Source organism: Cricetulus griseus, chromosome 4, assembly GCF_003668045.3.
Source record: "Cricetulus griseus strain 17A/GY chromosome 4, alternate assembly CriGri-PICRH-1.0, whole genome shotgun sequence".
In the NCBI taxonomy this organism is placed as follows: domain Eukaryota; kingdom Metazoa; phylum Chordata; class Mammalia; order Rodentia; family Cricetidae; genus Cricetulus; species Cricetulus griseus.
In genome coordinates this window covers 76,138,386-76,153,491 of record NC_048597.1, presented here as the reverse complement: position 1 = coordinate 76,153,491, position 15,106 = coordinate 76,138,386, and the positions used below count along the sequence as shown (strand labels likewise).

The 15,106-nt window shown below is 48.3% G+C and overlaps 1 protein-coding gene across 2 annotated transcripts; it reads left to right on the top strand.

The window, feature by feature from the left end:
* The first annotated feature begins 976 nt into the window (after window positions 1-976).
* Zfand2a (zinc finger AN1-type containing 2A) lies at window positions 977-13,255 on the top strand. 2 transcript variants are annotated; one of them, XM_027413481.2, is made up of 7 exons: window positions 977-1,172; window positions 2,683-2,767; window positions 3,869-3,963; window positions 6,841-6,972; window positions 9,450-9,601; window positions 10,756-10,821; window positions 11,015-13,255. In XM_027413481.2, the coding sequence occupies exons 2-7, from the start codon at window positions 2,713-2,715 to the stop codon at window positions 11,028-11,030; spliced, it is 516 nt and encodes a 171-aa protein (XP_027269282.1). In that variant the 5' UTR covers window positions 977-1,172; window positions 2,683-2,712; the 3' UTR covers window positions 11,031-13,255. The 2 variants fall into 2 exon arrangements, with proteins under 2 accessions (XP_027269282.1, XP_027269283.1); XM_027413482.2 differs by having other exon boundaries at window positions 977-1,178.
* The last annotated feature ends 1,851 nt before the right edge of the window (window positions 13,256-15,106 follow it).

Genomic DNA, 15,106 nt, shown 5'->3' with positions numbered 1-15,106 from the left:
GGCAACATCTGACTCCAGGAGAGACCATAAGCTGGGACCCCCTGGACAGCACCCAGGGACGGATCATCCAAGGACAAAGTACTTAATGTTCCAACCATTTCAGTCCCTCAGCCTAGTGCACACCCATCCCGTTTAACCAAGACACCCCTAGACAAATGTCAGCCAATCAGGGTCTTGAACCCTGAAAATGTCCTCATCCCCAACCTCTATATGACAAAAACCCTACCCTGCCCAGGCTGGGCACTCTCTGCTCTCAACTGCTGTGTCGGGCAAGCGAAGAGTCTAAGCTTGGGCTTAAATAAAGTTTCTTTACTTTTACATACAGGACTCGGTCTACTTGTTGGTCTCTGGGGGACTCCACGATCTGGACATAACACTTGGATCACCAACATTTGAACATCTTGCCTAATCCACATGCATACAGCGAAGATGCTCCAACCACGCCGCACCTGGCATTTTGGGTACCATCATGTACTCCATCTCTAAACTGGATCTCACGTCCAAGACCTGGCACAGGTGTTTTGTCTCCCCCAGTCCTGGGATCCCTACAGCTTCACAAATGGGCCACCAACTCTGTGCATACGGCAGCTCCAACCCTCAGGATGCCTACCGACGGGGATTACCCGGCCGCAGGACTCTGACCCCCGGCCCAGTCCTGTCTCAGCCTCCCTGGTACTGGCGGGTCACCTCACCCTGAGCTGCTTCACCATGACTCAGCCCAGGACAGAGATGTTGCGCGACTGTTCCAGAAGAGAGGCGGAGAACAAGGTGGGACCGAGCCGTGGACCCACCAGATTGGTCTCACGGCGAGTGACAAAAATCACGATGCGGCCTTCTGGGGCCTCACAGCGCGAAGGGATTGGCTCACCTTCGGTGACGTTTTGGGCGCGCCGGCGAGCCTAGCCTAGCTGTTACGGGATTGGTTGACATTTGCATGGCGTCATCGGAGCGCGCCGGGAACGCCCAGGATGCATGACTCTGTATCTGTTGAATGAGGATAAATGGCCCTGGGTGCAGCTGCTGCAATGCTACGCTTTCCGGCCTTGCGAGAAGTCGGGTGCCACGCGGGGATTGGTGCCACAGTTCTTACTGCGGTGTCGCCGGGCTGACCAAGAAGGAGGACAACGCTTGTCTGTCTCCACCGCCGGCTTCCGGCTACCCACGAGAGCCAGGTACAGGTGTGTCGTTGTAGGCCGCGCCGAACTGGAGTCACAGGTGCTGCTGAGGAGAGGGTCACAGGAGCTAGTAAACCTGGGGCCGGCGTCTTCGCGTTGTGTTTTCCTCTGGCCTGAGCAGCAAGGAGTTACTGTCTTAGCGCAATGACATTTTACATCCCCAGGTCAACTGTCCTGAACCAGTGTTGTGGGCTGGGCGTGGTGATGCAGGCCTGTAGTCTCAGCTCTGGGGAGGTTGAGCCATTAGATCGCAAGAGCCGGGCTATTCTGAGATAAATAATGAAGACCCTTTCTCAAGAAACAGCCTACGAACTGGGCACAGTGGTTCACACCTTTAATCCTAGCACTCCTGGAGGCAAAAGCAGGCGGATCTCCGAGTTGATGGTCAGCGTGGTCTACAAAATGAGTTACGGGACAGTCGGGGCTACATAAGAAAGACTGCCCTCCCCTATAATAAAAACGAAAGAAAAGAAACAATGGATGGTCATTTGGTAATAGCATCAGACGCTGGTATCTTTGAATAAAAACATTTCATAATGTGGGTTCTGTTGAGCATGAAGCCAAAAGGTTTTCTAGCCAGCGGGAATGAGTTAGCAATTAAATCCACTTGGAAGGGAAGAGCCGAGGGCGGGAGGTGAATGGGGGCTGCAGGTGGTAGGAAGGATGTTGAGAAAGTGGTGCTGCCGCTTAGTCTTTGTAAGGCAAATAGATGTTTACTGAAACCTAAGAGTTCTAGACAAGGAATAGATTAGAAGTTCCCAGTGGACAAATTAAGTGATAGGAAGATGTGAAAAGATCTCTGGGGGACTTGAACTCTGGAAAGTGCAAGAGTTATGAACCATTTCATGGATGACAGAACATAGAGACTTGGACTTAAGCCTGGTCTCCAGGATGCCAGCCTTTTTAGTTGTCTATTTCTTGTGGGTAATTAATGGCTCGAGCCTCCTTCCCTAATCAGCTCTGGCCTGATATCATTAAGTAGTAAGCACAAAGTAAAACTCAATGCATAAGGGAAGAAGACACAAGGGACAGACCACACTAGGGAGTGTAGTCAACTAATGTCATTTAGCACCTGGGAATAGAATCTTGTTGATGTCAACAAGTGTACTGAGGAGATGAAACTGCAACTTGAAATCCAAAGAGACTGCGATTTCCAGTGGCAGCTATGAATTGAATATGGAAAACCCTTCTCATTCTCACCACATTTGTTTTTGCCAGAGCTGGGGATTGAACCCAGAACTCCCCATTCCCCCATGCTAGGCAAGCATTCTCTTATTAAGCTAAGAACCTCAGGTGTCATTCCTTAGAAGCCATACACTGTTTTCTTTGAAATAAGATAATCTGTCAGTGAATCCTGTCTCCGACTCCTCAACACTAAGATTCCGATCACTAACCACTAGCCCTGGATTTTTTCTTTTTGAGCCTGGGTCTCACTATATCTCTGTGACTGGCCTGGAACTTGCTATGTAGATCAGGGCCTCATTCTCTTCATTTCAAATTCCCACAGGTGATTAATACTTATCACACTGTGTTCATAATGGAGTTTCCTGACTTGGGGAAGCACTGCTCAGAACCGACTTGCAAGCAGCTGGGTAAGAACTTTCAAGGGCTCCTTCTAAGAAATGGTATTTCATTGATGGGTTTTTGTTTTGGGTTTTTTGTTTTGTTTTGTTTTTGTTTTTTGTTTTTGGTTTTTGGTTTTCGAGACAGAGTTTCTCTGTGTAGCTTTGGAGCCTATCCTGGCACTCGCTCTGGAGACCAGGCTGACCTTGAACTCACAGAGATCTGTCTGCCTCTGCCTCCTGAGTGCTGGGATTAAAGATGTGTGCCACCAACGCCCGGCTTCATTGGTGGTTTTGTGAGGGACATCTGGCTATTATATCGTTAACTAACTAAAGTCCTGGTCTTTGGCTTCTCAGCAAGAGGACTCTGGTGCAGGGCACAGGGTCTGTTAAACACTGCAGTTTAATATCCACCTAAGGTCAGGCAATAGCCACCAGGGCTATGCAGATACAAGTATACCACAAGAGATGGAATCTGTGTTGAAAAGATAGCTTTGTGGGTCCTTTGGTGTCTCTTGGTCTTACATTTCTAGCTTTGAGACTGGGATTGTGGCTCAGTTGGTAGAACTCTTTGCCCAGTGTGTATGAAGCTCTGGATTCCATCCCAGCACCACGTGAAACTAGTGTGGTGGCTCATGCCTGTAATCCCAGCACTGGAGAGTGGCAGGCAGGAAGAACAGACATTCAAGATCCTCCTAGGCTACATAGTGAGTTCTGGTCCAGCATGGGCTAAATAAGACCCATGTCAATTTTTTTTTTTTTTAAATTTCCTCTCCCTAAAGTTGTTTTCTCTCACATGTGACACTTCCAGGATGTGTATATTTCTTTAAAGGAATGAGGAGTCTAATGTAGATACATTCCTGCTTTGGATGGTATGTAATTCTTTGGTTCCAATCTTTCAGAGGGCCGGGCGTTGGTGGCGCATGCCTTTAATCCCAGCACTTGGGAGGCAGAGGCAGGCAGATCTCTGTGAGTTCGAGGCCAGCCTGGTCTCCAGAGCAAGTGCCAGGATAGGTTCCAAAGAGAAACCCTGTCTCGAAAAACCAAAAAAAAACAAAAAACAAAACAAAAAACCCAGTCTCCCCAATCTTTCAGAGGATTTACTGTTTTGTCTTGATTTTTGTTTTTTAGATTTTCTGCCAGTAACATGTGACGCATGTAAACAAGATTTCTGTAAAGACCATTTTTCCTATGCCAGTCATAAGTGTCCCTTTGCATTCAAGAAGGTAACTAAAACTCATCATCCTGGGGTCTAGGCCAGAACCGTTCTGTCCAGTTGCTGCCTGCAGGTCAGAGAATGGTCTCTGACAAGCATCCTTTGAGTGTTGAATGAGTGGGTTTATTAAGTGTGTAGCCAGCCAAGGTAAAAGAGTCAGTATCGAGAGAGAGCTGCAGGAAGGGGAGATGGACAGATGAATAGTGAAACATTGTCCAATTGGGCACCAGAACATCCAGCAGAAACAGACTGGGGAGGTTGGGGGATTCCCAATTGCTGTGTTCTGTTCCCGCTCCAGGTACTTCCCTATCACAGGGCAGGCAGTGGTCCCTTCTAGCTGTTATTCTCCATGACATGGTGCTTTTACTTGGTCTGCACTGCTGTTCTTTATCTTGGTCTGCATTGCTGTTCTCTTCTGCCTGTCACAGGGGGACTGACCCATCCCCAGTCAAGAAGTCTTGGAGGACATTTTGAGACAAACACGATTGGGTTTGAAATGGGGTGGGGATAGGTTGCAGCATGGCTTCCAGAGCCAGCTTCTCTGTGAACTCAGGTGACAGTTCAGCAATATAGTGTACATCACATCGGGCCAGTGGATACCAGCCACTGCAGCTACTTATGTTAATTTTACTTTTATTTTTATTAGTTGTTTGAGACAGGGTCCCACTTCATAGCTCTGATAGCTTGGAATTTGCTGTCAATCAGGCTGGCTTCAAACTCAGAGATCTGTCCATCTCTGCCTCCTAAATGCTGGGATTAAAAGCGTGCACCACCACACCCAGCTGCTTTCTACCTTTTTTGAAACAATTTGAAACAAATTCTCTTATTGAATCTGGGAGCTTACCAAGTAGCCAGAGTGGCTGGCCAGCAAGCCCCAAGGTCTTCCTGTCTTTGCCTTCCCAGCATTGGAATTGCAAGTGCATGCTGCCAGCCCCGCATAGTGGCAGGCAGAGGCAGGTGGATCTGTGAGTTCAAGGCCAGCCCAGTTTACAGGGTGAATTCCAGGACAGTCAAGGCTACACAAAAGAAAACCCCATCTCAAAACAAACATATAAACAGCAAAAAGCACCTCACTCTTAGATGGGTGCTGGCGTCTTTGAGCCATCTCCCCAGCCCCTTTTAGACTGGGCATGTAAGGGAATAAACAGCCGTGGAGGGCGATGACCAATATTTAGTGTATCTATGTGCTACAAGATTGTGCGGGAGGACTGATTCACATAGCTACTGGAGTGTTTGTGCTCCGAGCTGTCCCTGGTAGGTGCAGACAGTCACAGTAGCAGTCTTCTGGGACAGTCAGGAAGTCAGAAGAGCCCATGATTGCCTCTGCAACCTGTAATCCATGCTGGTGTGCTATCTCCAGATAATGTGTTTGTGTGGAAGTCAGGACTGTGGCTGTAGGCTGTGACCCCCAAGGCCCATAGGGAAGTCTGCACCCACTCAGCCAAATTGTGCTGTGTGTGAGGGGTGAGTAGAGGACAACCCATTCACCTTGTTTTCTGAGATAGTCACTACTGCCTATAGTTCACCAGTTTAGGCTGGCTAACTAGCAATCCCAGGGATCCTCCTGTCTCCACCTCTGCAGTGTTAGGATTACCAGCATATTCTACCAAACTGGAGGTGGAACTCAGGTCATGGTGCTTGCTTGGGTATCTTTGCCAACTAGACTGTCTCCCAGCCCTCAGATGGCACCTTCAGTATGTGTGTCGCACATTCAAACCTTCATAGTTGGCACTTCACCTTCACACACTTGATTTGTGGATTCCCCTGCAACAAGGAACAGCAGGTGTCAAAGTTTCTTATTCCTTCGGGTGGTTGTAGCAGGAGTTTTTAGGCGATCCCACATTTCCCAGCAGACACTGGGAGGTGCCTGTTAGAACCCCAGGCTCTTCAAGACCAGGGGTTCACTCTGTTACAAAGGTGACTCATAGTTATGTCAGTGAACTCTGCCACTTCCCCTGGTGGCATATGGACAGTGGGTGACTTTGTCACATGCTTTAACCAGGGCTGGCCATAGTCCAGCCAAGTCATTGAGGTGGGTGGGGTAGGTGACTCACATTTCTGCTAACCAGGCACTGATGACTAGGAGGCACCCTGTTTGTGTGTCATCTGGACCTTTCCTTGTATCCATCTTGGGAAATGTCTATCCAGTGATCACATAGGAATCTGTTTCTTGGTGGGCACATCAGTCAACTGAGGCAGCCCTCCTGCAGACAGCAGGCCACACAAGCCTATGATCCCTGTTTGCATCTGATCAGCTGCTCCATCCTCTCTGGCATGGACCCCCTCCCTCAGTGCTCAGTGGTCCTGGTTCAGAGTTTTGCCTTCACTCCCTCCAGAGCCCCCTCAGTGGCTGGCAGTCGACAGTGGGGTATAGCCTGTCCCTTGCTGAGGCTATCTCCCTGCTTGTAAAGCCACTGAGGATCAGAGAGGCTACACAGAGTGACTGCTGGGACCCTTCCTGCCAGTGTTTCCACCTGTCACCTTGCCTCTGAGGGGTCAAGTGGGTCCCCTCCCACAGCCATGTCATGCCTCGCCTCCACCCCCATCTCACCAGCTTCCTCTCTTGAGGGCCCTCCAAAGCTGATGGTGGCCTTTTTGCATTTAAATCCCACTAGACAACTTTGGGTGGTTTACTATTATGCTATAAGATACCATCCTGCCAGCCTATAGTTTCTTGTCCTCACCAGTGTTCCCCACTGTAAATGCATTTTACCCCCCCCTCTCTCTCTCTCTCTGTGTGTGTGTGTCTGTGTGTCTGTGTGTCTGTGTGCCTGTGTGCCTGTGTGCCTGTGTGTGTCTGTGTGTCTGTCTGTGTCTGTGTCTGCCTGCTGCCTATCTGTGACATTTGAATGTAAGTCTTGGTGTCATTGTGTGTTCATTATTTCAGGATGTGCAGGTTCCCGTGTGTCCCCTCTGTAATGTCCCCATCCCTATGAAAAGAGGCGAGATCCCAGATGTGGTGGTTGGAGAGCACATGGACAGAGATTGCACCTTTCACCCTGGGAGGAACAAAAAGAAGGTGAGAGTTTGGTTAGGGCTAAAACAATATAGTACTGTTGCTGCTGCTTTTGGGGGGGGGGGGGGATCAAGTTTCTTTCTTTTGAAACAGCATCTTACATTGCCCAGGCTAGGCTAGTATTGCTGTATAGTCAAGGATGACCTTGAGCTCCTAATCCCCCCTGGCTCCCTCTCCTGAGTACCAGTATTACATTCAAGCACTACCATGCCTGTTATACAGTGTTGGGGATCCAGCCCCAGACGTTGGGCAAGCAAAGTGTGGAGTGCTGACAGTCAGTGGGAAGCCACTGCATTGTGAATGGTGAGTTTGCTGCATGGAAACAGTTCCCAAGCCTCACAGTTTAGGTCCTTGTCTTCATGAATCCCCAAGTGTCTCTTCTGATATGAAGGAGGACAAGGCTTTCTAGAACCTTCTGTTAACTCTCCTTTTCCATACTCCCTCTGGAGTCAGAAGAAATGTGTCACATTCTTGGTCCTTTCCTGCGGGGGGGGGGGGGGGGGGGGGGGGGAGTGTGCCTGTCTTTGGTCTTTCTTGGAGAATAATGGAACTTCTCAGAGAAGGTATGTCCCCTGCCACCCAGACGGCAGCACAAGTGAGGTCTGTTGGCCTCTGAGCTGAGCACTAGCTGCCTCCATTCTGCTAGCAGCCTCTATCTGACTAGGTCTTCAGGTGTGCCTCTATTAAAGGTGGGCCTGTGGCCTCTTTAGGATGTGGTCCTGTTGCGCCCAGCCTCCCAGTGGCCGTTTCTGCCCATTGTGCTTTGTTTCCTCAGAGGCTTGCTCTGAGGCTCTTCCAGCTAACAGCTGGGTCTTCTCTCACCTGCTAGTGATTTTAGCTTCTCAAATCTGGCTACAGCCCTTCCCTCCCTTTCTTCCTCCTCCTATGCCTCAGCTTCACCTCCCCTCCCTCCCTTCCTTCTTGTTTTTGAGACCTAGTCTAGCTTACTCCTGACCCTCCTGCCTCAGCTCTCTGAAGGCTGGGATTACAGGCCTGCACCATCATGCTTCGCTCTTTTGATTGTTTGCTTTTCTAGACTTGTTCCTTTTAGGGAAACCTCTTTGTTGCCATTTTGTTTATTTCACTAGGGGAAGAACCTTAACATTTGCAGATCCCTTCCTTAGCAGCCTTCTGCAGGCCACACATTCCTAGGGCCTGAGCTGCAGGCCCAGGAACCCTCACATATCCCAGCCACTCCTCCATGGGAGCTCTTCCTGTGTTTTTCTCCTGCTTGTTTTCTTGGATGCTCGGCCTCGGCCTGCCTGACCATTTTCTGGAGTAAGCACACACACATTTCAACTGTAGCTTCTAGAGGAGCTTTCTATACACACATGCGTGCACACACGGGCTGGGGAGCAGCTCCATGGATAAAGCTTTCTGCCTGGTCATGCAGGCCTCACAACCTGAGTTAAATCCTTAGAAACCACTGTCCCAGAACCCCTGAGCCGGTTGCCCTCATGGTACTGCTGTCCCCCTCTCACTTTGCCTCCCTCCCTGCCATTTTTCTTTCTGCCTAGTCCTCCAGGAAATTTCCTGTTGCCTCCCCCAGATGCCCCAGCTTTGCTGACTCCATAGTCAGTGTTTGCCTCTCACCTGGCACAAGCTGTCTAAACAGAACCTTGGCATCCTCATTCTGAGTGCCCAGGGCTTGTTAGCTTTTTATTTTACCTTTTAAAGCAACTTTTAAAAAGCCAGATGTAGTGTGTGCTTTTAATTCCAGCAATTGGGAGGCAGAGGCGGGGGAACACTGAGTAAAAGCCAGCATGGTACATAGCGAGCTCCTGGCCAGCCAAGGCTACGTAGTGAGACCCTGTCTTTTTTTTTTTTTTTTTTTTAAAGAAAGAAATAAGAGAAAAAGCAATAATTTTTTTTATTTTGGTTTGTGTATGCACATGTATATATATGTGTATGCATTGCCCTTGCATGAACGTGCGAAGGCCAGATGCCTCCTGGCCTGCTCTCTCATTCCCTGCCTTATTCCTTTCTGACAGTTTGTTGAACCTGCAACTAGGCTGACAGCCTGCAAGCTGCAGTGATGACATCTCCCCACCCCCGTCCCTGTCCATCATAGGCTCTGGTTGCAGGCATATGTGTAGCTGTGCCCAGCTTTTTACATGGGTGCCGGTGATCTGATCTTCGATCTTTATCCCCTTACAAGTGCTCTTACCCACTGAGCCATCTCCCTAGCCTCAGGTTTTGGTTTTTGTTTTTGTTTTTAATGGGCAGTGTTGGGGAATGAATCTGCTGGTAAGCCACAACCATAAGCTTCGTGTGTGTGTGTGTGTGTGTGTGTGTGTGTGTGTGTGTGTGTGTGTGTGTGTGTGTGTTGAGGGCCGTTGCACATATGTGGAGTCAGTTCTCTCCTAAATCAGACTCTCCGAGTACTTAGAGTCACAAGCCTGGGCCATCAGGCCCAACTGCCAGGGTCCGTTCCAGCTGGCCTGGTGACATGCTGCTCACAGAAATGACTGTTCTTACAGGTTTTCACACATCGATGCTCAAAAGAGGGATGCAGGAAGAAGGAGATGCTGCAGCTGGCTTGTGCACAATGCCATGGCAACTTCTGCATTCAGCACCGGCATCCTCTGGACCACAACTGCCAAGCTGGGAGCAGCTCGGCCAGCAAAGAGAGGTGAGCATGGGCTCCTAGTGCTGCTGATCTGGTGTGCAGCCTGCCATGCAGAGAGAAGCATAGATCACAGTCAGAGTTGGTGTCCTGTGAAGTTAGTCCTGCAGCTGCCATACACTGGGGGCTTCAACATCAGGAATTTATTCTTTCATGGGCCAAGACAACTGGCTGGCTTCTTCTAAGAGGCCCCTCCGCTCCCAATTTCTGGTTTGCCCAGTACTCCCTGATGAGCCTGGCTTTGTAGCACATTGTTCCCATCTCTGCCTTGGTCTTGGTGTGGTTTTCCCAAGGGCCTTTCTACATCCTGCCTCTGTTCTGTTAGGACACTGTTGGTTGTGTGGCCTGCTGTCTTGACTGATGACCAGGGTGACTGATGCTCAGTTTGGTCATCTCAGTGAAGACTTGTCTCTATGAGGTCCCTCCTGAGTGCTAGGGGTTGGGTTAGGACATTGGCACATCTTTTGTGGGAAGGGGCACAGGACATCCCTTATTGCTACTTTTATAAACTTCTGTCTGCATTCACTCCTGAACCAAAATGAAACGTAACTTACTCTGTGTGTGTGTGTGTGTGTGTGTGTGTGTGTGTGTGTGTGTGTGTGTGTGTGTGTACAACCCCGCCTGCCCACCATATACACACTGGAGTGTGCATGGATGTTGGTCCTTGATTTCCACCTTGTTTGACCCAGGCCTCTTGTTTGCTGTGGCGTGTGCCAGCCTGGCTGACCTGAGAGCTCACCTGGAAGTCCCTGCCTCTACCGCCCATACCACTGTATGATCCCTGGGATTGCGGGATGCATGCTAGCATCTGGCTTTTACATTGTGCTGGGAATTAAACAAGTCCCCAGGCTTGTGTAGCATGCACTCTCCACTGAGCTGTCTGCCAGCCCCAAAAACCTTTAGTTTTTCATCTTTTGTTGGGGGTAAGAGGTTACACATGCTACAGCAGGCATATGGAGGTCAGAGGACAGCTACGTTACTTGTAGTTACACTTGACTTTCACAAGCTGTTTGTGTATGATCCAGGCTGGAGCCCTACTGTCTGCCTGCATAGACGAGGTGGGCTTTCTTGATGTGGGTGAGATTATATATAATATATATATATATATATATTATATATTATTATATATATAATAAACACAAATCTGACTTTCTCTGTAGACCTTCAGCATCCAGAGCTCCTGAGCAGAAGCCGTCAGGAATCAGTTGGCTGGCCCAGCAACTCAGGTACTAGTCTAAATAGCATGTGAGACTTCAGCTGTGTCTCTCAAACGTGTGATGTGGTGTGCTTCCGTAAGAAAGGCCAGGCCTGGCCACAGTAGCTGTTTCTAGAATGTCTTCGGCCCTTTTTCATGACAGACCCCTTCTAAGCAGTTCTGACCTGTGTGGTCACCCATCGCTTCTTTCTCGTCTTTTTCAGGCGAACCGTGAAGTGACAGCGTGGCTCCTGTCTGGACCTCGCACCAACTCCTTTCTGTTGGGTTTTAACCTTGGTGATGTGGCCTCCGGCACTTTCCTGATTCTGCTGTTACATGGAGTCTTTATGGAAAAGTCTCCCATTGACTGTTAAAGTTAGGGCAGGGAGATGGCTTACATCATGAGGACCTAGTTTTTCCCAAGAATCCGTGTTTTAAAAAAGCCAGATTGGGGGTTGTTGCACACTTGTAATCCCAACACTTGGGAGGTGGAGACAGGAGAATCCCTGGGCCTTTGTGACCAGCAGCCTAGCCTAATTGCGGAGTTCATACCACCAGAGAGAGACTGACATACCACCTCGAGAAACAAGGTGGACACTTACTGGGGAGGGACATTGGAGATTCACTACCAGCATCACACACACACACACACAATGCACAAATTATTTAACAAAATAAATAAATGTTCATCACTTGGAGGTGTGTTAGGTTACCATAGCAAGCTGCTGAGCTCAGGAGCTGAGGATCTGTCTAAACCTTATTAGCCGTGGCCTGTGCTAAACCATTCCAGGACTTGGTGTTCTGGGAAATTCTGTCCTGTAACAGAAAAGAACTGCTGATGGCTCTACATTCTTCCCTACATGGCTTCAGTAATGAGATGCTTGTGGGGCACAGTCCACTCATGGTGCCCAAGAACACAAGTCAGTGTAGTGCCCTTTCCTAACCTTGGGCCAGAGCTAAAAGCTGCTGTGGAGAGGGGAGGGGTGTGCACTTGGCCTGCAGTAATCTCTCCACAGTTGACTAAAGCAACCAGCTTAACCATGCCATGACTCCTCATGCCTGGGTTCAGGGTTTTTCTTTGAGACGGTCTCACTATGTAGCTCCAGGTATCCAGGAAATTACTTTATAAACCAGTCTGGCCTCGAAATCACAGAGATCCGCCTGCCTCTTGCCTCCCAAGTGAAGGTACAGGTTTAACTCCAAGAAGAGCATCATGGAATGGGAGCCATCTCGGAACTTCTGGTATTGAAATAGAAACTTCCCACGTGCTGAAGTGCCATGGTAGCAGGCATCCTTCTTGGGCTCTTTGAGGAACAGTGGGGATGGGCGCAGGGTGCAGCCACCATCGGTCTTGTGTCACCTGCATAGCTTGACCACTTCTACCACCAGCTGCCCATGACATTGTGGGGAAAGAGTATGTCTTGAGTACCCTGGTGTGACGGACACCAGCACTAGATTGATCCTGATGATCACTGAGTGTCAGGGATGACATGGGACCAGCTGCCCAAGTCAGTTTTGCCCTTAACCATGATTTCTTGACACTTTTGGGAAAGCTAAACTCTGAATTACATACCTAGCAGCATTCTGCAGGTTGTGTGGCCTCTGGCTGTGGTCGGGAGGTTGGGGTGGGTTCTACCCAGTCTGTTCTCCAAGGACTTGACTGTGACTGTCCTAAGCCAGTGCATCTCCAGGGTCCACATCGGTAGAGCTCCTGACTCTTCATTGCACTGCCTCCTACCCCCAGTCTCTGGCTAGATCTGAGGGGATACAGGGTTTGCTCTTAGCACCACTGCCTGGATCTTGTTCTATGTGGGGACACTGAGGCAAATTGTTTTCCTGTGCCTCCACTTCCCAGGATGGTGGTAGCCAGCATAGCGGAGCTTTTAATTCCACTTCAGTTTTAAAATAGCTGGGTTCATTAATTAGACAGTGTTTAAGTATGTGAGGGACCTGGATGTACGGATCTACCTCCTAACCATTTTATGAAATAAAAATGCCTGAGCTGAAATGACTCCAGATTGAGAATTAAAAGCACACTGGGTGGGCCTGGACAATGGCCCTGTGATTTAAAAGTTGGACTGCTCTTTGAGACTACAAGAGTTCAGTTCCCAGCATCCACATTGGATGCCTCACAATTATATAGAGACTTCAGCTCCAGGGGCATCCAATTCCTCTGTCCTCTGGACACTTGCACTCAAAGGCACAGACTAAACACATAAAGAAAAATCAAGTACATTGGGAAAGGTTAGGGCCAGTGAGGAGCTGGGGCCATGATTCTATAGGAGGGCACGTGCCTAGAACCCCTCAGGTCTGGAGCATTGTGTAGTAGTAAAGCACCTGCCTATCTCATCTGAGACAAAGGAAGCAAAACAAAATCACCAGGCTTTGAAGACAATATCAAATAGAAGACATTGTTTATGTGTTGAAGTACTTTATATGTGATGGTTAATAAAACTAATTTATTTCACCTATTTGTTTATTTACTTTTTTTTTAGGCAGAGTGATATGTGTCATTTAATGAGCTCCAGCATGGCCTTGGACACCCACAGAACCCTCCCAGAGGCACAGATGGGAAGTGGGACTGAGGCCAGATTGAAGGATGGAGAAAATTAGCAAGAAAAAGGTTAAGGAACTACTAACACAGGAGTCTGTTTGAAGACTTAAACCAACTGAGGAACAGGAATTCTAACATAGTAAATCATTGCTTATGGCCTTGCTTTCCTCAGCTTGCTGCTCCCAAAGAGGATCAGAGTTCAGTTCCCAGCACCCATGTCTGGCAGCTGACAGTTTTACTCTACCTTAAGGGAGCTCTGATGCCCTCTTCTGGTCTCCATTGGTACTGCACCCACATGTACACACACATGCATACAAATTTTTGAAAATCCTTTTCTAAAGATTATATTCCTATCCAAGGCACTTCTAGAGCCACCCTATGATTTCAATTATAGAAAAGGGAGCAGAGATAGAGGAAGGGGTGTCCCCTAAAAACCCATTAAGTAGCAAAGATTCCAAAAGATGCCAAAATCCGGGGCTGGAGAGATGGCTCAGAGGTTAAGAGCACTGACTGCTCTTCCAGAGGTCCTGAGTTCAATTCCTGGCAACCATATGATGGCTCACAACCACTTGAAATGAGATTTGGTGCCCTCTTCTGGCCTGCAGGCATACATGCTGGCACAATACATAATAAATAAATCTTTAGAAAAAAATGCCAAAATCCTACATATAGTCACCATGAGTCAATAAACCACTGATCTTTAAGAAGTCCACACTAGCCAGGTGTTGATGGCATACGCCTTTAATCCCAGCACTCGGGAGGTAGAGGTAGGCTCATCTCTGAGTTCAAGGCCAGCCTGGTCTCCAGAGCAAGTGCCAGGATAGGTTCCAAAGCTACACAGAGAAACCCTGTCTCGGAAAACCAAAAAAAAAAAAAAAAAATAGAAAAAGAAAAAAAAAGAAGCCCACACTAATGGGCTGGAGAGTTAGCCTGGCTGGAGAGAGGTTAAGAAGACCCAGGTTCAATTCCTAGCACCCACATGGTAGCTCACAACTATCTTCTAACTACAGTCCCAGAGGATCTGAATCCCTCTTATGACCTCCGTAGGCACCAGGCACATACTGGTGAACATACGTAAATGCAAGCCTAATGCACACATAAAAAATACAAAACGTAAAAAATTAAGAAGCCAGTCAGGTGTGGTGTTACACACTTTAAGTCCCAGCATTTGGGAGATAGAAGCAGGTGAATCTCTGTGAGTTCAAGGCTAGTCTGGTCTACAAAGCAAGATCCAGGATAGCTAGGGCTGTTAAACAGAGAAACCCTGTCTTGAAAAAAAAATTAAAAAGCCCACATCCATACTCTTATTCGTGGTTTATTATTTGCTTTGCTGACTTTTTATCTTTGTTTTTATTTTTGTTTTGTTTTGTAATTTGTCTCATTATCCTAACAGATGGTGGCCTCTGAACTCAGGGATCTGCCTGCCTCTTCCTCCTAAAGGCTGAGAGTAAGGGTGTGTGAGCCACCACACCCTGCTTGTTCTTCTGAAACAATGTCCCAAGTATCCAAGGTTGGCCTCAAGAGTAGTCTTGAACTCCTGATTTTCCTGCCTCCACTTTGCAGGTACTAGGCTTACAGATATTCCTCACTATGCCAGATTATAAAGTGCTGGTGATGGAACCCAGGCTTCACCCATGCTAGGCAAACATGCTACCAAGTGAACTACAGCCCAACCCACCTTCTATTTTTAATAGACCTCCAACTCAGCTTCTCAATGGCTTGTCCAGAAATTCCTTTCTGCACAGAAGCCAAGGGTCATGTT